Consider the following 26,987-nt stretch of genomic DNA (forward strand, 5'->3'; position numbering starts at 1 on the left):
GAAAAAAGGAAGAAATACTCAAAGTGCACTTGTTTAACTTGGAGATGTTAAATTCTTCTTAGACAATAGAAGACTTAAGTGAGTGTTTCTTCTACTTCAGAATTATCATAGAAGCAATGTTTAGCGCTGATGCTAAAAGGCCAGTGTTCATCCAGCTTTACATGCTCTCGCTCAAGCTAGTTTCATGGAAGTTTGTAAAATATTTTCAGAAAGTGAGCTACAGGACTCTTAACATTTAAAGTAACATTTAAAGTATTTCAACACATCACTAACAAAATCAAAAAGCATTCAAATAAGTCAGGTTAATATGGCATAACTAGCAGCAACCTCAGGTTTTGATATACTCCTTTTACTTATGTGCACAATCGAGGCAATTTCATCCTTGCATGTTTTTGTGTGGTCAGTGTTGCCTCCCTGTGCTTCTCAGCAGGTGAAGCTGGGCCAGCTCGGAGCCACGACCAGTCCGCAGCAATAGAAATCCTCATCAAAGGCTGCCATCATCCAAACACATCAAAGAGCAGACCTCTGTCTCCTGACTGGGAAAAGGCAAAGGTTTCTGTCTCTGTGTCTGTGCATCTGTCTGCCTGTTCCATTCAAAAGTCAGGAAAACAACCCTTTATTGAGCTTCTTTTACACAGAACCAAGTGCAATTGTTTGGCATCGCTCGTGGTTTTCTCTTTTCATTCCTCTATCCACCAAGTGTGATTCTTGTGTTAGGTAGGGCTGTATGGTGCCTTGCAACTTCTCCAATTTTGACAATAATGTGGTTGGATGAGTAGAAGCTATGTAGTAAATTGCTTAATTTAAGTTTAAAAAAAATCTGATCATGTTATTTTTTTCTAAATCAATGTTAAACAAATCTCCTCAGACATATTTTCGCCATGAACAAACAGCAGAATGAAATACGTCACCTGAGAGCCTCATGTGATTGGTTCCTTTGCTCTCTGTGAAGCTGTATTACATAAGGTTTTTGTAACATCTTCATTGCTGGATTCTGGAGACTGAACAGCTTTTGCTCTGACTAACAGAGCAAAGGAAAGGGGGGATTCCATACGAAACAAACAAGCTCAAGTGGAACAGAGACATGGAGCTGCCGCACATGAAGATGCATGCACAAAAGAGGCTTGAACCTACACACCATAACTTTCAAGGGCTCAAGAAGAGTAAAATTACGTCCTTTAAAAAAAAGAAAAGAAAAAAAGAATAGAAACAAATGACAGAAAGCCTACCTCTTCTCCTGTGGGAGATTTAAGGGAAAGAGGACAAGGGAACCATGACAGTGGCATGTAATAGGATCTTTGAATGCCTAATAAGACATAATTAGAGCAGGGGAACATGGTTGCCTAACGGGGACAATAGGGTTCCATGTGCTTACTTGTCTTTTCATGTTGAGCCTAATGGGGAAAAATATTGAGAAAAAATTGTATCGAGGAAATTTAACGAAGATTCTTAAGAGTTCTATCAACATTCATGATGTCTATTTGTGATGTTCGCCTGTGTGATTGTTTGCCTGATGGGGTCAGCTTGTTTTGAAGAAAAATAAAAGAGGATTTGAAGAGAAAAGAAGAAGAACATGGACAGTGCACTGATGTGTTGTACCAGTAATATCCCTCCCTCTTGCCATTTTCCCTGGTACTTTAATTCTCTTTCTTGAGCAGGATGTTTTATTCTGTCTACACAGCTGTTAATGGCCTATGTGCTTCCTTCCTCGTCACATACATGAATTATTTAAAGGGGAAGAAAGGGTATTAGCTAGCCGTGGAACAGAAAGAACAATAGCTAGTTATTTTGTTGGTGTGTTGCCATTCATCCACTTTAGCAATTTAATTTTTTCCCTTTTTTAATTTTGCCTTCATCATTTCCTCATTGTGAACCGAGCCCATCTAACTTGGTTAAAGCATTATTGGATAACTCTTTGTTTTGTTGTGTAATTGTGGGAGTAACTGTGTGCTTTTGGCTTCAATTGTGATGACTGATTATTTCTCTCTCTCTCTCTCACTCACACACATGCTCACCCACATGCACCTGCTTCGTACCTATTTCAATGCCCCATTCAATGGATGCATTATATTCATCATCGTACATTATTCAGATTTGAATCAGGGACTGTCAGCTTGCTGACGATCCAGCCTCCAAATTTAATAGCTCGGACAAGAATAGCCTTGACAGCATATTGCTGTGATTCAGTGATTCTCTGACACAGCGGCCACAAAATCTAACATCAAGTTTCATTTTTACGACTGGTTGTGTTCTGTGGACGTGGGATAAAGTGATTACCCCTGTGACTTTTGCACTGTTTTCTCTGTGGCTAGTTAAAAGCTGTGGGAGCCTTATTCAGTCTGGCAACTGTGTTTTGTGATTGTGTCTCTCTGTGTGAGTGCGTGTGTGTGTGTGTGTGTGTGTGCAGGGTTTGTGTGATTGCAGTTTGTTTTCACACAAAGCTGACTCAGGGATGCTGTTCAAGTCTTGAAGACTCCAGCCACTGTCATGTTTATCCACAAGACTGGTCCTTTATGAATTTGGACAAGTACTGGTCGACTACAGTACAAGGAAGCTTTGGGTACAACAGAGACGTATCTCTAGATGTTCCATTGTTTCATGGGGCAGTTTTAATCGATTACATGCAACTGAGAAATAGAAAAGGGGGTGCGACAAGGTTCTTGATGTTATCCTACCTATTTGTTTCCACTCCATGCATGAAGCAGCTTTTTTTGCCTCGAGCCTCGGTGCAAGGCAAGATTGTGGTGAGCTGATAATTAGAGGTTGCTTAAGTTTCCCTTTCATGATTCAATACACAGCTAATCCACTTTTCAGAAAGCTCCTGTGTAAGACATTGCTTCTTATTTTTATTTAACAGGTAACCAAAGGTTAAATGTTACGAATAAAATTATTGAGCACAAATGCTGAATCTTTATGCACATGTTGTCTTTACAAGAAAAATGTCCCCTTTCGGCCATATTATGTTTATTCCCATGAGAACACACAGAACAGTAATGAAAGATGATCTCTCTCTCCAGACAAACGTATTGTTTAGTAAATGGAATACAGAAGATGTGAAAATGTCACAGTGAAAAGAAAACACATCGATTGGACAAGCATCTGTAAATAAAGTGGGAATGGGATATTTCAAAGTATTAGGTAATTCATTTTTTCAACAAAAGATAATTGAATATTAATACATTATTTGATAATATATAGTATAAATCTCATAATTTGCATGCCTAAAAAATACCCTGTATTTCATACTGTCATAAACCTACTCAGCAATGAGACGGGGAATGATTCATGCAGGCATGTAATTCAAAGTAACTTTTAAAAAAAAATAAATATAGGCTTTATCAGTTCCTAGAAATGTGTCCACTTCTAAAAGAGTGAAAACAAGGGCCAGGGGCAAGAAGAGGAACTGGGCCAAAGTGCATATTGATGTGTGTGTGTTTCAAATGATAAGGGGGGAAGATCAGCATGAAGTTCAGAACAAATGGTTACAAAGCAAACACACATTGCTAAGGGATAAGACAGAAAATGCTGCGTTTTTCATCAGTAGATTCAAATTCTAATGTGACTTAAAAATGTCAAGGTTGATTACCTTTGCAAATATTATGAACAAAACGTGAACAAATATAAAATGATACATATTTAATTTGGCTTGTGGAGCATTTGAAATATTCATGTGCGTGGTATATAAAAAATCTGGAACATCTTTCAAAGAGCAGTTAAGCATAAATATTTCATATAAATATTTGAATCTACATTTGAATGTCCCTTTTAACTAGGACTGACATGCATCAGTCAGTAGCGTTGGCTATGGGGTGGGTGGTAAGGTCAGAGTGGAGACACCTCTTGGGAGATTGTGCTTTACAGACCAAGTACAGGGCTTGGAATTAATGTTTTAGCTGCTGAGATGGAAAGGGAATTCAATTTTGAACTGACAAAGATATTACTGAGTCAGTTGCAAACAACCCTTTGTGTAGTTCAAATCGTAAATGTCAACCCTGAAAATGAGTATAAAATGAGGTACCAACTGGTTTCTTTTGGGCCACGGCTCCGAGTATTTTGGGGAGACAACCAGACACGAACAATGAAGGCATAAACAACAAGCATTAGGAAGGTCTGAAAAAAGAAAACTAATTTTGATTTGTTGTCCTCAGTACACATTGCCTCGTACAGAGCAATTGCCTATAATTTTGTTGATGCAAACTAAAGGCGAAAGGGGTTTCTGACACGGAATAATAACACTGAAAGAGAAAGTATAATAACGAGCCCCCACATAAAAAAAAGCAGATCAATTACAAGGTTCAATTACCACGCAGAGCTGCTGTCAGACACATAAGCTGAATTTTGAGACTTATCAAATGTGGGTGAATCAACACAATCTAAAATGAGAGTATTAGAGTATCCATAATAAGCCCACGGTACTCTGTTATGGCTACCAGTTTCAACTCAAATTTACATAATACAACTCGAGCTGTTATAGCAGTAAGTGGTCATTGCGATAATAAAAAAGACAATCTGAACCACCGACTTTATATAGATATTGTACGTGTGTGCCTGTATACTTGTTGTTACGTGTCTACAAAACCAATCTATGCTATAGATTGACACTCTAGTAGAGGAGTATTGCATGAGTCGGGGGTCTGGAGACCGATTTCTTGCATCTCCAGGCATTGCAATGGAACAAGCTGGCCATCGGCTAAATGAAGCATTATACTGTCCTGTCCTCCAGTTAATTCTCTCTGAGGGTTTAAAGTGATGCAGCCGTCAGTTAGGTCAGTCAGGCAGTCCATCAACAAAGGGTGGTTCCTCTAAAGCAGCAGCTGAGCCATTGGTTTCTCCTCTGTCACCCCCTAAATCTCTCTCGTCCTTGTCGTCGTCCGGACTCAGTGGGTCCGGTTGGGCCAGGTGGTCTAAGGGATCAAAAGTATGCATTTTGGGCTCAGGGCTGAGAAGCGAGAGCTGAGGCAATAGTGGCCCCTCCCGAAGCTTCGCAGCTAGATCCTTGGCGCTGCATGTAGGGGTGTTGGTCTCGTAGATATCGTGGAAGTTGTTGTAGTCAACCTCGTAGAAGCCTTTCTCAAGGGAGAGAACCGGTGTGAAGCGGTAGCCCCAAAGCACCTCGGTATCCAGGTAGGAACTTCGTGCTTGACATGTCATCCCTGTCACAGGTATTGATGGACGTACATCCACACGCACATACACACACAAACACACACAGATGAAGGAAGGTGTAAGGGAAAAAAATGAGACAGAATCAGTCAATTATTCATAGTTATAGCAACTGCACACAGAAAGGGCAAAGGCCTGCACTGTTTCCTGTAAACCTACATCCTGTTTGTGAAAGCAATAATTTCAGGAACGTGACTTTAAATAAAGCTTGTTTTTCTGAAGTAGTTACATAAATGAATACCATGCTCACGTTTAAAAAAAAAAAAGAATTGCTTGATGAAAGTTTCTATAAGCTTTCTTTCCATAAGCAACCACAAAAACAGGCTCATTTGGCTTCCCAATGCTTCAGCGCTGATAGTGGGAGAGACACATTTTGAAGCCCTGTACACGTCTAATTTTAGCAACGCTTTGAATGGCAGCAGATATATCAAAGGTGTAACTAATAACATCAATGATGTGCCACAGGAAGCATTTTTAGTAACACAGCATGTAGAAAAAACAAAAGGCTTGAAAAGGATTTGTCCCAACAGCCAAACAGGCCACATAATTAAGTATGCTATAGACCTACAGGACCCAAACACAAAGCAGACCACCAGCAAGTTGACTGTCTGTTTCTATCATTACTGCCAGTACTTTCAACGCTATCATCGTGTCTAGTTTTGAAAATATAATGCCAAAAGAGCCTTTATTTACATTTGATCCCAACAGAGTCTCATAATGAGAAATATGTTTAGACATTCAGAAGGGAGAAGGAGAATATTTTACTTGAGAAAAGACTAAAAAGAAATTCATACAGCAGTACAGGCCAAGATATAAAAATCAGAGAGTTGAAGAAGAAAAAGTTAAGATAGACAAAATGATTGAGCACACGGATGAAAAAACAGCGGCCAACTTAAGTAAGTTACTAAAAGATGGAAATAGGCACAGAATCTGAAAGGAGACACAACTGATCTGAAACAACAACTGAAAAAAAACCCTAATATATACTTTAAGTGTGGCTGCAGAGTCACAGTCTATGGCAGTCAAAGTGGACGCGAATGAAAAACATGCCAACTGTCCAATAACACAATGTTCATGTTGGCCTCAAAACAAATCTTTGATTTACAATTCCTTATTACAATGCAGACATAATCTTAAGTGGGTTATAAACTAATAGACTTGTATAAATACTGTCTTATCCAGATCCAAACCTTCTCTATATGACACCAGGTGTACATTTCCGTTGCTTTACATGCCTTGCTCACTGCTTTAGTCTACTGTATCACAGGTTCACAAAATGTGCAGCATGTTTCGACTCTTGAAATGATCACAACTCCTTTCATGATCATATTTTCAGTTCATAAGGGGATCAGTCTGTGATACATGGTTACATAATAAACGGTTTCTGAATGCCTTACATCAGCAGTTAAAAACAGGCTTTAAATAGATGCAGATTTCAAACTGATATGGTATCTCACGTCAGTGGGGTAAAAGTGGCATTTGCACCTTTTCTGTCACAGTTCCTAGAAATGAATGGCCCAATTTCCATATTTTGCTTGGCAGTTAAGGTGTGTGTGTTCTTGCCTGTGATTTGCTGCAGAAGGGTACAATTAAGCATATAGTGTTGAGTCATATCATATCATGTGGCGTGGAATTGTACCGTAATGTATCTTAGAGTATTGTATGGTATCGTATTGGTTTAAATAGCAGACTTAAATATTGCCTATTCCCAGGATCTCTCAGGGGCCCAGTCATTTCTGTTGGTATGTCTGGTTCAAATATTAATACAGCTAGTGGTGTGAGGAACCTTTTTCCAATTAGTTTTCAAAAGATAATGCACCCACTGATATTATTTTTAATCATTGTCTTAATTTAAGATTCTGGCGTTTTATTACTTAATAGCTGGAGATGCTGTACAATCAGGATGACTGAGGCTCTTAACACACATTGCTTTATTGTTGTGATTAGGATTTTATATCAGGAGGGATTTACAAAAAAATAACTGCCAGTTTTTAAGAGACTGGATCAGTTCACAAAATATGAGCAAATAAGAACAACTCCCATCTGCCACTCGATTTGAATCACACATGCAGTTTGAGGAGGCAAGTCGTTAGGGATTCTACAGACTGAAGATATACTTTCTATTTTTCAGTCTGAACAGTTGCAGAGATTGTGTGGTAATTTCTCCCCTGTGCTGACAAGTTCTTGGCTCTAGTCTTTTTCATGTTTTTACACACTTGTCTGAAAATGTCTGCTGCAGGATCTTGTGTGTGCAAGAGACACTTGACTGTAATGCTTTAAGACTTAGCAGTTAGAAGCAGAGGGTAGGATTCAATTTTCTGTAATCACAACAGATGTCTCGAAGTATACACTCAAATTTTAAATGTACAAATCTTCAAAGCAGTACATAGGTACAGCACACTGAAATGCAGAGCAGGTCCTACATTTTGTACAGTAATGGGGCAGGCAAAATATTTTTCTCCTAATAATGTAACACCTTGTTACATATTGGGCAAAAAGTGACTACATTTTGGGCCCTTAGAATTTTGTTACATTATCAGTCAGTTATTACATTTTGGGTTTTGTTACATTTATAACATTTGAGGTTGTATTTGCCCCTGTACAAAAGATGAGGATTTTTCAGTAATATTTATGGTCTTGGTCTCGCTCTGCCTCCGAGCACTCTGGTCACAGGGATGTCCTGGGCTGTGTCCGATATCACTCTCATTCCCTACTCCCTATATAGTGAGTTTAACACAGTGGACTATATCGTGTTCATATATCGTATTCAGCAAAATTTAAAAAAAACATTTCAGACATTACTCACTTACTCGCCGACTACTAACAGTGACGTCATCATTGTTGCAAAACAAAAAGGTGAGGCATAACAACGGCTGAGGATCAATAATAACGGTAGATAACGGCATGATTTTCACAAACCATTTACAAATTATAAATTACAAACATATAAAATGTAGAATTTTACATGTAATTAAACATATTTTCAAACTAAAACTAAATTAAGCCTCACGGACTGTTCTCTATTCTGTCATCATCATTAGGAAAAACCACTGTTACAAACACTGACGATCTTTGACTCTTTATTAAAACAGATCAAATATTCCTGTCAAAATGCTAAAAAAAAAAAAAAGACTTTAATGTGTTTCTGTGTTCACGCTGGTCGCTCCTCTCGTCCGTCTGACAGCAAAGGCAATGCAGAGTCAAATGTCACTCTTTGCTCAAAAATTACAACGCAGGATGGTATATATTACTCAGATTGTGACCATCGTGTGTACACTACTTTTCACAATGCATTGTGGGATACATTGAGTGGACTACAGGGTATGACCATGCTCATTATAGTGAATAGGGAGTGATTTGAGACACAGCCTTAGTCTTTATTAGTGTGGTCTTGACTACAACATTACCAACGTTTTTTTGAGTACCGGTAATTGTTTTTGCCTTCATTAGTCTGCAAATGTTGGGAGGATAGAGTGAGGGATAACGTGCAGCAAAGGGCTGTGTTTAGATTTCAACCAACAGCCACTGTGATGATGATTACTACATACATGGTTCATGCGACTTTACCGCTATCCGACGCCCCAGATTGTTTTCTTTCGAAAATATGCCAAACGAGTACAAATAACCTTAGAGTCACGTTCGCCATTGTAATTGCTGACATCAACAATATCATTGTGTTCAGCTACAGTTCTCTTTTAGACAAGGGTGACAAAAGACAAAACCCAAGCAATAAGCAAACAAGGGCGTCTTGCAAGGGATGATAAGAAGTTGGTCGCTTCTTCACATCACACAAGCTGCAGCTGGGGATTTCCACAGCATTTTAAAAGCACACACAGCTTAGCGTCACCTAAGAAGCAGAGCAGTAAGAACTCAAATGCGCTAAACAGATAGTGCCATCAAAAAAACACCAGCATGATCTTTTAACGTTTTCATGTATGAAGGAAAAGAGAAACATTGTCACCATTCTGACTGACAGATTTTTCTCACAACAGGCAGTTTGACATTTCAAACACAAGCATCTTAAAAAGGCTGTCCCTTTTCATTTTCTGTCTGCTACAAGGTCATGGCATTGTGCGTGCAAGCTTAATGGAAAACACAATAAAAAAAGCCATCAATAATATTATTGGTTCTCCCTTTAATTGACCATTTTTGATATGTCAAAATGCCATGATGACATTGCAGATTAACTGCTGCAGTCACATGCTTCTGCTGTCATAATTGCCCTCTGTTGCTGCTGCGTCTCATGTAACACCTCATAAGGGCTTATTACCTCCAACGCAGTTTCCACCTGTAGACTCAGACACAAAATTTGCCCGGGGGAAACGTTTTTCGTGCCACTCCTAAGTCTCTGTTGTATTTGTGCAGTAATTAATAATGTCAGAGCTTTTACGTCAAATGGAGCTTAGAATATGACGCAGGAAGACTGTTCAACTTTGTCCATTCCCCTTTTCCATCCCCTCTATCGCCATGCCCTGATGACCACCTGATTGGGGCTTCTACTCTATACTTCACTTTAGCTTCCTGGACTGAACTAAACTGATACTGAAGGTTCATCCGATCTATTCACACCATTTTCCTTTTTCACCTCAGTGTTGAGCTGTCCAGCCGTAAACACTTTTTTTCCAGCATTTTGCATTCTACCATATCCATACAATATTGTATAGTACTGATTAATTGTTACAGATAACTGGTTTTAAAAAAACATACAGCGTTAAAGACTGCTATGTTTAGAAGCTTATAACCCGAATGAAAAGAGAAACTGATGTGTGATTTCGTTTGACGAGGTCATGTTCATGTGTTCTTCACATTAGTCATAGTTTGCACTTGCTTTACGGCTTTTTCCCTCAAGACTCTGTTTACATGGACTGTGCTGACTAAGCTATGTAGGCTGCACAGCAGCATCTCAAGGTTGACTCATTTATGTTTCTTGAACCAAGATGCTGATGATTTGTTACAAAGCAAGTGTTTTTTCATTTTTTATGAATGACTATTCTGCAGGCTCAACTTCTTAATGGTAACACCTTACATATTGCCTTGATGAGTCAGAATTTAGGAGCCTATACCATTGTCTGTGGATAGCAAATTAAAAAAAGACAAACCCACACTTTTACTCAGTGCTTGGACTCATTTTATAGTGACAACATTTTTGTGTGAAGTCTTGTCTTGTTTCACTGGCTGCTGATTTTTTGCCATGACTGCACATATGTGATGTATAACCGCCCGCTTTAAAGGTGTATACAATTCTTGTTTCTCATCACTACTGCAACTTTCTCTGACAATAGGTGGAGCTAGAACTGCTGACACTAAATTCTTGGATAATTCTTAGAAAGATTAAAAACAGAAACAGAGCAAACTTAAACCTGATGTCCTTGGTGACACATGAGTAATAAAAACATTGCATGTGTTGGCAACACTGACGTACAGTACATGACTGAGCCTTCGGCACTACAGAACAAGTACCACAAACATTACAATAACCCACACTGTAATCACGATTTGTTAAGAGCATCATGTAAGTAAACTGTTTGAACAGTTCCACAATAACTGACAAATAATAATGATTTTATTTACTGCATTATTGCTGTGCACCGTAAAGATTCATGAAAATCACATTTGGAAAAATGTGGTGAAATTAAGGAATAAAAATAGAAAAATAGCACATAATTGTGCAGGCAAAACATGATTTCTTTGACAATTAACAATATAGAAAAAATAACTTATGATACATTTTAAACATTATGAATATGCACCTGCATTTCTTACTTGTATTTTTTTATTAATGATGATGTGTCCAATGACTGAAGAATAGCCCAACTAACAGAGATACAAGTATATTAATAATAATTGTATCAGAGACTGATTCATAATTATCCTTAGAACCAATAAGACTGACAGTGGCGATATACTGTGAGGCAACAAATGAAAATATACTCCATTCTTATGTGTCGGGTCTGGGGTCCCGCTCATGGACGGTCAGATTGGCCTTGCAGTCATGTACTGTGACAGCCTAGACCCCTGCAGGACGCCTGCATGGTCTTTGCAATTGAAGCGAAAGGTGATTTTAATGCCTGAGTCAAGTATCCAGCAGTGCCAGGAGGAAGCATGATGACGACTAGTGCTTTGAAGGGAAAGAAAATCTAAAATGAAATAGAGCATAAATTTTCCGATGCATCAAAAGCTTTGCCTGATCGCATTAAAGAGTCAGAACACAAAATTGTGTGTACAATATTCAAAGCTCAATCAGTGTGTGCCATTTATAGATGCAAAATAATAATCAACACATCTTAAATTTGGACAATTTAAAAGTAGTGGATTTAAATAAGATTTTAAACAAATTATTATACTGCTGGATACAGAAAATTCCTATTAAAAATATTAATCGCTAGCTGTTAGCCATCTTTGAATCCTAAAATCCCTTGTTTATCATAACCTAATTGTTTTGTGGGAGATGCCCCGTGTCCTTTTGCAGTCTTGTATCCAGTTTCATGCTCAAAAAAACAGAAGCTTTGTGGAACTTTACAGAAACACCTGGTCACGTCTGCCTCGTAAAAATAACCAGCCCGGAGCACTTTTCAGGGCCACTTGGCCTTTACCCAAAACACAGACCAGCAGTGTGGGTAGCTACACTTCATTCATTTTGAAATAAACAATATCAAAGACATAACCTTGAAGTAGCAACAGAAGAAATGTGGGAATGACAACATTTGCAGGGCTGTACTGATATATCTGCTTTCTATTGTCTGCCCCACTTTAACCCTGACATACTGTTCGGGTCTGATTTGAACCGTTTTGACATTTGACAGCAGTTAAACCACCCTAAAAGTCATTGTTTTAGCCTAAAGTTGGATGACTTTTCATAAAACGACCCAGAGCACATTGAAAATGAGGCACATTGAGGTTGTTCTGAGTTAAATTTGACAAAGGAAAATGAATTTCAAAAACTCAGATATAGGCAAATGTATCTCATTTCTTATAAAAAGTATTTCACTACGCTTAAGCCACATTCAGCTGACAAGTCCAGAAAAACATCTGATAAAAAGCCAAAGATAAGGCCTGCATTGCTGGTAATAAGTAAAAAATAAATCTGGCACTGGGACAAGCACAATTTTCATGCTGAGTGTCTTGAAATTAATCTAAATTAGATTGCACATCTCATTTGAATACATTTAAAAGGTGAATTTTGTATGACCCAGTACTTACTTCGTCTTAGATTTGACATTTCACTGTGTAGTGGTTTGAGGGAATTTTGACACTGAAAATGTACAAGACATGTCTCTATTATTTTTAAATGGGACTGTAGTGATGGAGTTCAATGGGGACCTTAACACTGTCATGAGTCACTGCCAGTGTTCCCACCGCATGTGACCAGCTTCTCTCAGAGACAAGCACCTTAGACACAGGGGTTTTCTTCGAAACAGTAAAAAGGTGAAACTGCAGGATGAATAATATATGGTGCACTTAAGTAGCAGAACTGAAGTCATACAGCGGTCAGATGGTTCCTTGACACAGAGCTACACATGCAATCACAAAAAGAACGTAACATAAGAATCTGAAAAAAAAAAAAAAAAAATTAGAATCTGTTAATTCCAACCAACTGAGCTCAAAGTGCAAATCCAAGGAGGGAAGATATTTAAAGCACCTGAGCTGCTATTTTATTCACTGAGATTATGGCAGCAAGACTTACTGTACAAGAGGCCACTGATCTGATCTCACTACATCAGGAGGCAAATATAACAGTGATCAGTGTATGACATTGATTTGGGGGTGAAGGTGTCAGAGCATGGACATAACATGAAGGAAAACTCTGATCACTGCCCCTCTGTCTGTTTGCAATGAGCATTTTGTGCATCTTGTGTGCTGTTGTGGTGATTCATGTTAAAACAATAAAGAACAGTTACAGATGCTTGTTATGAGGATTTACTGTGAGTAAGGGATACTGTCCAATGAGATCTCCATTATTAGGAATAAATCAACCATGTGCAACAGACGACCGGCAATTGAAGACAGTGACATTTGGAATGGGTTTATACATGTTGATAAATTTCACCTCTACTGTTTGAGAATGTTTTTTCAGTTCATTTTCAGTTTTGATAAAAAAAAAAAGTAAATTCATTACAGCTGTTATTTTGTCATGTCCTTGGCACAATTTGAAGGTGACTGACTCTACCAACCTGAGACACAGCCGCCCACTCTATTCCTGCTCTCTGAGACATTAAATAAGAATTTATCATTCATGTATTGATGCCTATTTGATACAATCTAAATTAATCTGTAGTTTAAAATTCGGTATAGACAGTTGTTAGAAGGGAATTTCTGGCCCTGGTTACTTTTGGCTCAGACCATGTGCCAGACCCTAGTAGAGGACAGTAGACTCCTCGAAACCTGCAGCCTACTAACTCAAAAAGAAAATGCATTAATCTTATTTATGTATCACTTAGGCAGCTTATTGTTGAGTAATGTTAGTCTCTGTGTCTCTCCATCCATTACAGTATTGTCTTTTGCAATCAGCAGCACTTACAGGTATTCATTTCTGCCTCTTCCTTTGAAGCAGTGTATCTCTCCTTTTCAACCTCCCCTCTCTTTCCATCCATTTAGACATCTTTCTATCCCTCCCACTCAGCCACTTCCTGCCTGAAACATTTCATTAATGTCTGCCTCCCTCGACCCACCTTTCACATTCTCATTATTTCCTGCCTTGATCATCCCCATGCAGTTCATACCTGTTGCCTCCACCATGCCTTCAAGGATCACCACAATCTCAAACTCCTCCTTCTCCATTTGAGCCATTGTCATCTCCCAGAAAGGGCTCTTCTCATTGATTTCGTGAGAGATGATAAGTGGGGAAACCAGGAACAGCCGGTCATCTCCTGTGTCAAAGCCGATGTTTATGTCAGTCTGGTTGAGTGGGATGAACTCCCCCTCCTTGGTCTGCTGCGAGCGGATCAGTTTAGCTCTGATCGATGCTTCCACAATGTGAGAGTTCCTCAGGTCCCCCACTCGAAACATCAGGCACATCTTGTTGTCTCGCACTGATATGACAGCTTTGTGCGAGAACATCAGGGTCTCGGCACGGTTCTTTGGCTGGGAGATCTTGACAAACATGCAGCCCACCATCATTGCATTCACAATGGAACCCAAAATGGCCTGCACCAAAAGTAGTATAATACCTTCAGGACATTTTTCTGTGATTACACGATAACCATACCCGATGGTGGTCTCGGTTTCAATGGAGAAGAGGAAGGCTGACACAAAACTGTTCAGATTCTCCACGCAGGGGGTCCAGCCCTCCTCATCAGCATGCAGAAGATCCCCACGGATGAGCGCTATCAGCCACCACAGAAAGCCAAAGAAAAGCCAGTTGACTATATACACCAAGGTGAATATGAAGAGACTAAGACGCCACCGTAGGTCCACCAGCGTGGTGAACAAGTCACTGAGGTAACGGTAGGTCTCTTGCACATTTCCGTGATGAACATTGCACTTGCCGTCCTTCTGGACGTATCGCTGACGTGGTTTCTTTGCTGGGTCAGAAATCAAGTGAGTTCGCTCTGTTGAGATCTGAGCCTCCCTTAAGTGTTTAGGAAGCTTCTTCACCTATGTGGACGAGAAAGATAAAAAGACAGAGAAGCAAAGTTAAGGGATGAAGAAAGGAATCAAAAACAGTCAATTGTTTCTCCACGTGTATTCTGCAATAGCCACTCAAATTTATTTTCATATTCCTTTTTCTCTAAATTTGTATTGGGTTTGCACCAGATGATGTACTGTAGGTGTTAACCTTTTTAATGAGATTTTCTTTCAGCCCTTGCAGAATCGCACTGCATGTGTGCAGCTGGCAGGGAGGAAATACAATTAAGAGCTGTAATAAAGTCGCTGCTCTGTGCATCTCTACTGTGACATTGTAGGTGTCAGTGAATGCACATTTATATAGAGGAAGAAAGAGAGCGTAAGGACACAACAAGAACACAAGGGCGCCCAGGTCTTTGTCTGTGCTGGCGCGACTCCAGCCAGGCGATCTGTCCCCACAGCTGTGCCCTGCCTCCCTCCCTGTCCCCTGTGTTCCCTCCCCTCACACCCTCTGGGACTTTGGCAGGCCTGGATAGGAACAGATCTTCCATCTTTTCCCAAAAGACCCTTATGGCATCCTTAAAAAGAGTGGCATATGCCTGGGCACACGCACTGTCTGTGTTATATAAAAACCCATATCATGCACAAACAGGCATTGCATGTTTTAAACATTTAGATTTATGAAAAACAATGACTACTGCAAAGCTCGGAAATCTATCACTGCAGGGGCTCCACAGAATTTATTAAGTTACTTTTCTATGAAACGTGCTTTGATACAGCAGAAAGGGACAAACACAGGAAGACAGTCGTCAGGCACCTCTCAAAGGACACATAGGCAGCACCCTGACACCTTCCAATCTCAGTGGATAATCGAAATGCATTGTGTCGGGGAAACAAAACACCGCTCGTGTCCTATGAATCTCACTGCTAATCGGACACCTGTGATCCATCTCTCTCCAGAGTCATGCTCAAATCACTGGAAAAGTAACGTTCTATCATGGCTACACTGACTGCTCTTCTCCTCTATCAGAAAGCTGATCACTCTTACGGTTCAGCTGGAAAAAGAAATAATCTTAGGCACTACAATATCCTTGCAGTGCCTTCAATTGTATTCCTTGAGATGTCAGGTGTTTTATCATCCCTTTCCTTTGCTAGTACAGCCAGTCAGGCCTGCATGTGCAGTATTGAGTTTTCAGATATTGATTTGAGTGATCCCTGTGTAAGGGACATTTTGACAAAGAGGAATTGAAAGACAATACTTATTGACTGACATCACAATTAGTGGCATGATGACATTGCACTCACTAAATGTCAGCAGGCTCCCTTATTACAACAAGTTGGGCTCAGGGATATTGAGAAATTTTTTTTAACCAGAACAAAGTCAGGCCAGTATTTCGTAAAGTGAACCTTCACTCTGACAATTTCTACAAATGTAGTATTTTTTGTTTTACTACTACAACCACTACGAGCCTTTTTGAAAGACAACAGTCAAAAGAGACTTTGTCATTTCAGATGTGGTTAATTGAGTGATAGACGAAGCTGTCCTTTTTTAGTCAATGTTGTCTGTGGGGATGATGGTCGATAACCAAATTCATTAGTTCTCACCGTGTGGCGGTACAGGCGCTGGGCGTTTTCTCTCATTAAGCTTTTGCATGCGCTTGGGTAGACAGTATAAGTTGTACAATAATCAGCTGGGGAATCAGATCACCAGTGCAAGCCAAACATCATTTATTGGGTTGTCTTTTTTCTTCTCTCTCTAATTCACCTGTAACCGGAACAATACATCCTTGGCAACCAGAGATACATGTATAGTTGCACTCTGTGACGACATAATCTGTTCATCTTCTTTTCAGCAACAATGTTCTCTAAAGCTCTATTGTTTTATTTTGCAGATATAGCTCCTTCTATATAAACCTTCCTTCCCCCCATACCCTCTAAAGTCTTCCTTTTATATCTCAGTCAACCTCCATGACCCTCCCATCCATCTCTTACATTGTCTCTCTCACTTCTCCCTCTTTCAGATAGCTGTGGCAAGGTTAAGTGGTAATCAGTGCAGCTTTAACCAGAAGTGTCTGTGTACCTGTGCAGGTGTGACTCCTATCTCCATGTTGTGGTCCATGAGGACTCGAGAGTCTCCTGCCATCCTCAGCTGAAGCTCAACACCTGTAAGATATAGAAAGGATAATAGTCTGTTGAATTTCAGATATTTTACATCGTAATATGTTCAGAAGCAAATTCATTGATCACCAAAATTAAATCTACCAATAGCCATTGAGTAAGTGTCAAAGGTACAAAGCTGAGAGTCGTATGAAAGTTGTTTCAGAGTGGCCTTTCAAGCAAGACATTTAAATTACGTTTCCTTTTTGAGCAGTGCATACATTACTTCTATACTAACAATGTACTGTTGGTGTATAGTGCAGCCCCATGGGGGACATTATTGTCTACCTGTCATTTAAACTACTTTAATTTATCAATATGTCAATAGTAGGCAGTTGGTATAATTAGAACCAACAGAAAGCCACAGAGAGCTCACAGATACCGTTCATGAAGACGGAATGGTGCGCCTACTTGTCATTTCAAATAGTAACGTTGTATCTAGTGTTTCATTTAAGGTTGAAACAACTAATAATTAGGTTAGGTTATCGTAGTTCATAGTAAAAATTTAATCTCAAAAATTGTATTACTGAAATAAATTAGCATTTACACTGATGTTTCTGTTATTTATTAAAAACATCCCACAATGAAAATATCATCAGCTTTCTATTAAGTCATGTTCATGAAAAATGAATGGTAGTTAAGGCATAACACTCTTACATTGATTAAGGTTGATGAAAGACAGCATTGCCAAAAATCATCAATCCTACTTTTATACTTTCAGTCTTAAGCTAAAAGTGTGTTCACTGTGTTGACAGTAATGGTGATTTCACTTGTAAATTTACCATAAATTACCTTAACATAATTTCTGAAAATATATTGGACACTTTTTCACTTTGCTAGCAACATGCTTCAAGGAATGACAGTTTGTTCAGTTAGTGAGGACTGAGCCTCAAAACTAATGACATTACAGTCAGCTTTTATGCTAATTGCTAATTAGCAAATGTCTACTTGGGCATGGTACAAAACGGTACAACACTGCAATGGATCCTGTTGCCATTACGCTCAATCAATGACCTGTAAATGAATTTGCAGCTTGCCTACAAACTGATGAAACTGAATTAAGAAATTCACACATGCATGTTGGAATATCAGCCTGTCAGTTTTTTCACTCTCATTAGAATAATAAAGGATTAACTGTTAACATCACATGGGGGGATGACGCAGTGCCCACTGTGTGCATGGACAATGAAGCTAGCTCAGCTGCAGTGTTTTTCCCAGTGTCATTTTTTCTAAGAACAGGCTCATTAGTGCTAGCATGACCACTTGCTTTCACTACACGTGCCCACATGAACACCCATACTGACACACACTGTCTTCTCACTGAAGATTCACTAATCACTCGCAGTTCCTCCATGTTTCCAATCAGATGCAGGGATTGCTTTCTCAATCAGCTGCAGACAGACAAATAAATGCTCCCAACGGAAATCCAATTGCCTCTTTTACTTTAAATACAATCTCATACAAAAGAAGTGGATGCATTATCTTTGTGGCTGTTTTTAGCTTCACTGGAGCAGTCCGGAGGTGATGTGCTTGACAGTGTGATGTGATGTTAAAGAGTTTTTCTCTGCTTGAGTTGTATGCCGAAACTGGTATTTTTAAACATCTGTTATCTTAGGTACAAAGTGACAGGAGGAGAAAAGGAACACTTTCAATGTGTCCTGAATAATGAGGGATATAAAAACAGCAGCTGCATACTGTGGGAGTGTCTGTGTGTGTGTAAGGGTGGAGCCTCAGATAAAATCCTAACTTTAGCAACAATCTTACAACACCTTTGGAGCTCCACAAGAGGCAATTAAGTTACAGAGCCCTTGGGTGGTGTTTGAAAATCAAGTACTTTTAATTTGACCAAAGAACTGTGGATGAACAGGGTCTTGTGACTAATGATGCTAAAAAAAACACGATTACTTATGTTGCTTGTTCCTGACCTTAACTAGAGCTGACATTTCTTTGTCATCTGTCCTTGATCTTACTCTATATTTGATCGCTGACAAGTGAGGAGAGGGAATGCAAAAAGGCGCGCTTGGAGGAGGAGTGAGGGGACCACGTCACAAGTCAGATCCACACAGGAATGTGGTGTTGACATTGACGGTCCAAAGCAAAGGGCAGAGTGACGTGACAGGCATCTGAGCAGGGAAAAGACAGACAGACGGACAGCAGAGGCGCGGGACACACACAAAGCTTCTGAAAAACCTAGCTGAATACATTAGAGATGATACAAGGTCTCGCTTTCTGACTCATTTTAGGTTCTCTCATGAATTAAACATGGCTCCCTGGTGATTTGTGAACTCCAGACCTTTGTGTATTTTCAGCGAGGCTGTGATTGTGTTGTCTGTATGCCGCAGCAGACTCAACAAGCCCATATGAGAGGTGTTGGAACTAGATACCAGCTTGGGTGTTTTATCTTGGTGCTTTAAGAGGGTAACAAGCATTTATCTTGTTAGCAGCAGAGTGACAGGAAGCTTTGGCTGAATTGTGTTTGTGTCCTGATAACAAGACCACTCATCTGTTGGGCATAAAGCAAAAGGGTACTAGTAAAATGGGAACTTGCCTCCTAAGGGATATCTGCCGGACATATATTTTCTTATTTGCTGACATTACACATTGAGAACAATAATGTGCACAGAGCACAGCAAAAATTGGCTTTTTCTTTTCCAACCTGTGGCAAGCACTATAATTTCCCCCAAGGGCCTATAGTGAACTGAATGGCACTTGCTCAATGATTTGATTTTCTTCATTTGCAGAACTTCAGAAACTTTCAGTACTTAAGGTTAAAACTGGCTCACAGCTGAGCATATGTTTCTTTTAAATCAATAATAATCACAAGTCCAAAAAAACCCATTTGACATCGCCGTAAAAATTATTGTTCTCACTTGATCAACAAAATTGCAAACGGTTTCATTATGTAAATAACTTTTTGTTATTAATTTCCCATTTTATGTAGGTAATCAATTTATTTTGTTCTAGCCTGTGGACAAAAACTTTTTCCTTGAATTTGCATAGACGTGCTTGTTTTGCAGATGCAGAATGCAGCTGTTGGGTGCAAGTTTGGTTTAATGACATTTTTCACTTTTTGGGAATAAAATCTAATAAGCACTTATATGTAGATATTTATAACTTGTATGTTTTTCAGTAACCCTCCCTTCCTTCTGACCTCACAATACTGCTTATGTTTCTGAGCATGGCAGGGTTACAAATGGCAGCAAGATGTTGCAAACTCAGCAATATTCCTTAGTTTATAATACAAATCTGACTATAAGTGGGCGCTCATCCATAGATTTCGAGGTCATAGCTTGCAGTTTTTTTGTCAGTTCATCAAATACACTGCTGACATCAGAAACAAATCGGCAAACTTAAAGGAAGGCGGAGAGAAAGAAGAAGACGCAAAAGAAAAAAAGGTTGCAGCAGAGATAAGAACAGCAGCTATATTTGTCCGATCACTGCATCTGATAAATATCTACTCTGGCAAAGTTGTTTCATCTTATCGGCTGTCTCTGTTTCTCAGCTTCGGAATCTCTCGAACTTTCTCTTCCACTGATCTCCTATCCTCCTTCACTCTTCCCCTTGAGTGAGAGCAAAGAGTCATGGTTACCATGCCACATGATTATGTCTCAGGCTAAGATTGGCCCATAAAATAACATGGCTTCATCCCTATCTCTGCTCACTTATGACACTTTGAGGTCAGGCAGGTCAAATGACTAAAAACGTCCCCAGCTCATTTGGCTCCAGGCCCAGCAAACACACAATTACACACAAATACACACACACACACACACACACACACACACTCTTCATACCATCCCTCCCTCCCTACCTCCCATATAGCCATCATGCCGATAGTGAGCTGAGTGTATCCAGTTGTGTCCTTCTCATGGATGACCTTCTCTGGAGTGACACTGCTGCACAGAGACGTTCGACTCACTCTGGAGAAGCTATTTCCTTAATGATATGTCCCACCCGTACACGCTTTGTTCACAAATTCTTAGAAAAGATAGTACAGTTTTTCACATCAAGAATAGCCATTGCAGCTATTAAATAATAATGTTGCTGCATTTTTCAGATGTGCTTTGCTCCTCCACTAAGATGAGTACATTACTGTCGAGTGGAGCCTGGATTGGATTAAAGGCACAACACCCAATGAAGCCAAACAGCACCCTCTTCAACCACTGTCCTTGCCTGGAAGATGTGACACAAATATAGAATGTGAGTGTCAAAGCACGGCTGCAACACCCTGTCTCTTTTTCTTTCAAGGCATTTCTGTCAGGTCTGCACTTTGAAACAGGGCTTAAAAATCAAAGGATCTTTTCTTCCAAGTGCTGTTTCAGAAGGCAAGGATTGCTAAGCAAAAGACTGAATTGGAATGAGAGGATGTATTGTAATGGTGGAGCATAGTGGTATATGTTCAGGATAATATCCATTATTTTTTCACATTAATTAGAAAATGAACAAAGTATGTAAATCAGATCAATTTGTATAAATCCTCTTCATCAAACTTCTTCACTGCCTGTGGTTCATTAATCCTCTGCTTCACCTCACTGTAAAGGACAGAAGAGCACGGGAGGATAGGACGGGGAAGATTGGGAGGCAGTGAGCAGGGTGGGGCGGGGCTGCAGAGCCAGGCAGCGCATGGCGAATGTTGGAGGAGCCAAAGGTCAAATTGTCTTGATTGGAATTCCTGACATGCTTCAGTGTGTCCCCGTGCTTGTCCCTTCGAGGAGCCTCCTTCTCTTTAGCCATCACATGCCAAATCAGGACAAAATGAGATTACAGCCCTACAGTTGCATATTAAAAATCCTCAGAACAGCTTGTTTGGCAAAGCAGCTGAGTAATGCACCCTTTGCTCAGTGCTCTGGCTGACAAGGTGTCCTTTCGTGATGAGCTTAAACTCCTGTTGCTGACAGATGCCACTGAGTTTTAGCGGTGTAAACTGTGAGGCGAGACGATGTCGAAAATGGCTCAGCAATTATTAATATACAATTATAACAATATTGTAAGGCTTGCCTTCTTCTTAGAAACATAGATCATCACCATGCATTTAATTGCTCGCTTGGCGGGGACAGGGTGATCAAAAATGCAGCTGATACCTCTGACAGAAGGCACGTTGCTAACCAAAATGGCAGTTTTCTGCCATTTTCTTTTTAAATTATTTCCAAACCATATGAAATTCCCCTCCCATATGTGATGTGAGATATTTACTTACTTTAAGTACATGCAATGAATGCATGCAGAAATCCTGCAGCCAATTAACATGAACCTTCCTGTGATTATGCTAAACTTACCTGACCTGAATGTTGTCAGTTTGAGACTATATCTGTGCCATGGTCTGGACAAAGGGTTCTTCATGAATAGTGGGATCCCCCTTTGTTAAAATAACTTTAGATAAAGACTAGTTTAGCCCCAGTGGCTATGCCAGGAGCTAGAAAAACTCTCAAAATTCAATTCATTCCACTACATGACCTGAATGCTCTTGATAGATAAGAGCAGGTGCAAGCATGCAATGAATTCTTGTAGGCATTTTTACTGTAAATAGAAAGCAATCTGTTACAGATTACACTTTTTTTATTCTATCGTAACCAGTAACCTTTCGTACATTCAATATGTGTGTGTGTGTGTGTGTGTGTGTGTGTGTGTGTGTCTGCATATATATATATATAAGAATACATATGAAGTATACATATACTATATGTGTATATTTTTTTATTATTATTATTATTTTTTCCCTTTCCAATAAGATGGGTGGTGCAAACCCTAAAAAAACTGCAGTCATTTACAGGCAGCAGCTACATAAAAAAGTTCATGATGTCAGCACATGTCATTCCTGCTCTTGTGTTTTATCCATATCAGAGGATTGCATGTCCAATTCACTCTTATGTGTCCATTTATGTAAGTATAAATGTGCTGGACAAATAGAGAACAAAGAAATGATCTCAGAGCCAGTCATCTCTTTGCCAAACAGAGGGCGAAGGTGTGTTTATGCTGCATGTAGGCTGAAGCAGCAGCTCTGTGCACTGTATCAACATTATGTGTGACAGGACTGTTGTAAAAACACATGCATTGTGAAGTCATTTCTGAATCAGTGAGTGGGTCTTACCATAAACCATCTTTGTTGACACTCTCAAGTACGGTAAACACATAGGGTTGATTTGCATTGGTTGCAGATTTATGAGGACATAAACAGAGTGATTTGCTTTGGGGGATAATAAGATTGTTGGATTTTTTTTGTGTTTTGCTGCTCATGTGTTCCATACAAATACAAAGAGGCTGGATTGTATTCATATGCGGCTCACAAAGTGGAGAGCTCTGCATATTAAATCATGAACCCAGAAATGTTTTAACAAGAGAAGAGTACAAACTAGAACTGAAGAATATATAAAAGGCAATTAATTCCATAGTGAGGCATAAATAAGGAATCTTCATGTAGGCCTATCAACAGCCCCAGATAAAATAGTGAGCTTTGACATACTCACACAATTTTGAGAGCGCTAAATACAGAAAAAAAAAAGATCTTCACGCCTGGCTAAGCTCTTGACACAAATGCGCCTCTGCGGTATTAGAGAATTTGGATCTGCTTGAAAAACAGAGCCTTCCATACGTCCCCGAGAGACGCACATTCTTGACTAAATAAACACATCAGATTAATTATTCACAGTGACTTCTCTTTTGAGAGTCCCCAAAGATCCAGCTGGGAATAACATCTGCCCTTTGGCCTCTTATGTCCACTTGTAAGTGAGATCAGGACAGGGATAATAATGGAGCCGGAGTCGAGAACAAGGTACGCAGCGTTGAGTTTCAGCTACAGTGGTAGTGCTGATAATAAGGTCAAAAGGCCATCCATCAAAACGCATTATATCTAAGCAGTTCGCACTTCCCCCTACGCTCTTCAAATAGCCAATAACGGTTCAACCAGCTGTGAGCAGATTCATAATGGATTACGAAGGAAAAGGTAGCCTCAAGTGGAGCAAATGGGCAGGTTTTAAAGCAGGAATTAGGCAATTGTTGTCAGAGTTGGCTTTCCTTTTCTTTTTCCTCCGATGAGTTCGGGTTACGAATGTGCCATGTGCAAAAACATGGCTGCTAATGAGAGCAGAGATGGTTTGCACTAATTATTCCTCCCGTGTGCCAGAAAAGAGACATAAAAGAATGATGATTGAGTCCACTTGCTGTCTTGACATTCCCTGATGAGATAAAACCAGGAAGGGCAGGAGCTTTGGGGAATCTCTGCTCGATTAATGTGATGTCTTAGCCCACTGCATTCTCATCAAAGTTTTACAGCAACAACTCTTGAGATGCGTGTCCAGCCGTGTGCACTCAAGTGCAGCTACAGAAAATAGTGGTGTTTATCACACATTAAAGCTATAGCAGCCCTAATCCTCAGCTCAGGGAGAGTGTTTCATGGAATCAATATAAATGATTTCCTCTCATTGTTTCTGGTGTAGCCTACAATATTCATGAAAAGACTGCATGCAGCTATCACTACCCCACTTTCTCTGCTTTATCTCCTGCTTTTATTGAACGCATTAAAACGTGTTCGAACTGACAGGTACAAGATCCCCATCCTCCACACACATGCACCTACACTTAGCACATTGACGCCAGTGTTGCTCGTGCTGCACTCGTAAAACTCCTGCATTGCACTAAGAGAAGTATACAGCGCAGCACATGAGTATCAGCAGAGGGAGTGTGGACAGGCTTTTCTATGCTTGCGTCAGAGATATCAGCTGCGTTTTTTGATCACCCTGCCCCCGCCATGGGAGTGATTAAATGCATGGTGATGATCTATGTTTCTCTGCGGTGACAGAGGGCGAAGAAGGCAAGATGTGGTGATAAAGGCTGTAACTGATGGAGGAGGGTAATCCAGCTACTTTTCCCACCATCACTTTCCCTTTTGCTGTCCTCCTGCACTTGCATTGTCTCACATCTCCTCTCGCTATCTAACCTCAACACCAGCTGTCTGACTCTCACACTTTCTTTAAATCTCTCTTCACATAATGCACCCCCCCCCCCCCCAAGGTGGGCTTTGTGGCACTAATGTGGAACAACTAATGCAATCACAGCATGCGATGCCATCCACAGAAAAATCTAGAGGAGGCAGCTCGTACATGGAGCCTCGGTCGTACCATGCATCAGTGGCTTTAAAACCCTCTTCCTCTTTTTGCGTTGCCCTCTCTGTCTCCATCTCTGCTTTTTTTTCTCCCCCATCAGCGGTGCACAAGGCTTACCTTCAGGTCTCTGCAGGAGTAGCTGGCAGGCTCCCTTCCAGGCATTTCACAGCTGCTCCTCTCCCCAGGACTGCGCACTCCTTTCCTGGCTTTGTTAAATCAACAACAGCCCTCCTGCCTCTCTCCTGCCAACCAGCTCCTTCTGCTCTTCACCGCTCTCTATCTAGTCCTGTGTGAGAGGGGGTCTGTCTGTACATGTGTGTTTGTATGTGTGTGTGTGTGTGTGTATGTGTGTGTGTGTGTATCTGGAGAAGGAAGAAGAGGAGGAGGGAGAGAGAGAGAGAGAGAGCAGCACAATCAGAGTGGGTGCGAGAAGAGATGGAGAGGATGTAAATATGCGTGCGCTCTCTCTTGAATGCTCCTCTCATCTCGCTTCCACACAGCGATTGGTCCTATTGTCTCTCAGGATTTACCTTTTTATAAAAGTGTGTGTTTCTGCCTATTTGCAAAGAGCCTAACATCCTTGTATGTATGTGTGTTTGTGTGTATACATCCACCACATGGCTCCCTTCTTGGTGCTGCAGAGAAAGACGTGTAGAAAAGTCAAGTGCAGTGGGAGAGCTGAGTTTTGCGTGTGCGTGTTGGGGGAGAGAGTGATGGTGAAGAGGAGTGTGGTACAATCAATCGCTAAAACTGCAGTTGAGAAAAAAGCCCTGAGGATTTGAGAGAGATATAAAGTGAATGTAGAGAAAAGAGTCTTAGTGAGAGACCCACAGAGTGAGACAAAAAAGAGCAGGATACACAGAACATCTGAAAAAGAGAGAGAGAGAATAAAGAGGAGGAGCTGTCTTTTCAGTGGAAAGGTAGATTGCAAACTGGTGTTACTTTTGGTAAATTCATTTTTTATTTCAACAGCAACGTGATAGAATATACTGAAAGTGAATTGGCCTCAGCTTGGCCAAATTAGCATCAAGCTTTTAAGCACTGGTTCAAATGTAAAATACATTCACAGCTTAGCAGCAGAGCTGGAGAGCCCAGGCTCATTTTATGCCTAATACTTAAAAATGTTGATCTGTATCTGTTTCCACTAAGGATAAAAAAAAGGTTGCCCAATGATAGGACATACAGTATAGACTGACAGATGGATGCTTGACATTGAGATGTAGTTATGCATAGAGAAAATTGAATGTTGTCTTGACATAACAGAGGAGGAGTAATGAGACTGAGAGCAACGAGGGAAAGCGATATGGAGATGATGATAAGTGGGGGAGGAGCGACAGAAGCCGCTATCACCACCAAGCCTCTTCATGTACTTCCTGCATTGAGTTTGGGAGATTTATGACTCTGCGGCCCCGCTTTGTTCCTGAATGAGCCCCCCCCCCTTTCCCCTTTCTCCCTGCTGAGTCGCAGGGGCAGCAAGATGGCTACGAGATACTTTTTTTTCCCTGTCTCGGCCGGTTGGGGAGCCAATGACAGCAAATTATGGAACATCAAGGAGTGAGGCTGCAATAATGAGAAGCTTGGGATTCAGCTGAGGGATATGACTTGTGGGTTGCGCTCACACTCGCTCTCTCTCGCTAGCAGTGATAATCTCAGCAGTGATCATGAAGTGTTGGGGTTCCTAATTGTGAAAAGGCAGGTCCTTAGGCGGCAGAGCCACATGAATCCTGCGTATGGATCAGCCCCTGGTGGATCCCACTTGCTCAGATCCAGGGCATGTGTAATTATTTCCCCTCCTGAGGTTACACTGTTATTGATCAAAGCTGAGCCCCTTCCACCTTATTGCCTCTGCTGTTCATCCTGTGGAGAGAACCATTTTGTTAACGGTACCACCTCACATTAATCACTCATCACGCATTAATAAAGCTCCTTGGCACATTCATCATTGAAAGTGCTCGGGTGAAACTTGTGTATACAGTGGAGTCATTAGCATAATGCTAAGGGATG

At 40.4% G+C, this 26,987-nt stretch overlaps 1 protein-coding gene across 1 annotated transcript; it reads right to left on the reverse strand.

Moving 5' to 3' along the window:
• Window positions 1–1,549: 1,549 nt before the first annotated feature.
• kcnj5 (potassium inwardly rectifying channel subfamily J member 5) lies at window positions 1,550–25,801 on the reverse strand. Its single transcript, XM_079354528.1, has 4 exons — window positions 25,101–25,801; window positions 16,808–16,890; window positions 13,884–14,757; window positions 1,550–5,153 (listed from the first exon to the last, which is right to left on the reverse strand). The coding sequence occupies exons 2-4, from the start codon at window positions 16,868–16,870 to the stop codon at window positions 4,768–4,770; spliced, it is 1,323 nt and encodes a 440-aa protein (XP_079210654.1). The 5' UTR covers window positions 16,871–16,890; window positions 25,101–25,801; the 3' UTR covers window positions 1,550–4,767.
• Window positions 25,802–26,987: the final 1,186 nt, after the last annotated feature.

This window comes from Symphodus melops (genome assembly GCF_947650265.1).
Source record: "Symphodus melops genome assembly, chromosome: 10".
In the NCBI taxonomy this organism is placed as follows: domain Eukaryota; kingdom Metazoa; phylum Chordata; class Actinopteri; order Labriformes; family Labridae; genus Symphodus; species Symphodus melops.

Coding starts and splice junctions, on each gene's coding strand:
- kcnj5 (XM_079354528.1), bottom strand. CDS start 16,870: ATGGCAGGAGACTCTCGAGTCCTCATGGACCACAACATGGAGATAGGA. Junction 14,758..16,807: donor TAGGAGTCACACCTGCACAG/GTACACAGACAC, acceptor TCGTCCACATAG/GTGAAGAAGCTTCCTAAACA. Junction 5,154..13,883: donor AGGCATGGTGGAGGCAACAG/GTATGAACTGCA, acceptor TACCTGTGACAG/GGATGACATGTCAAGCACGA.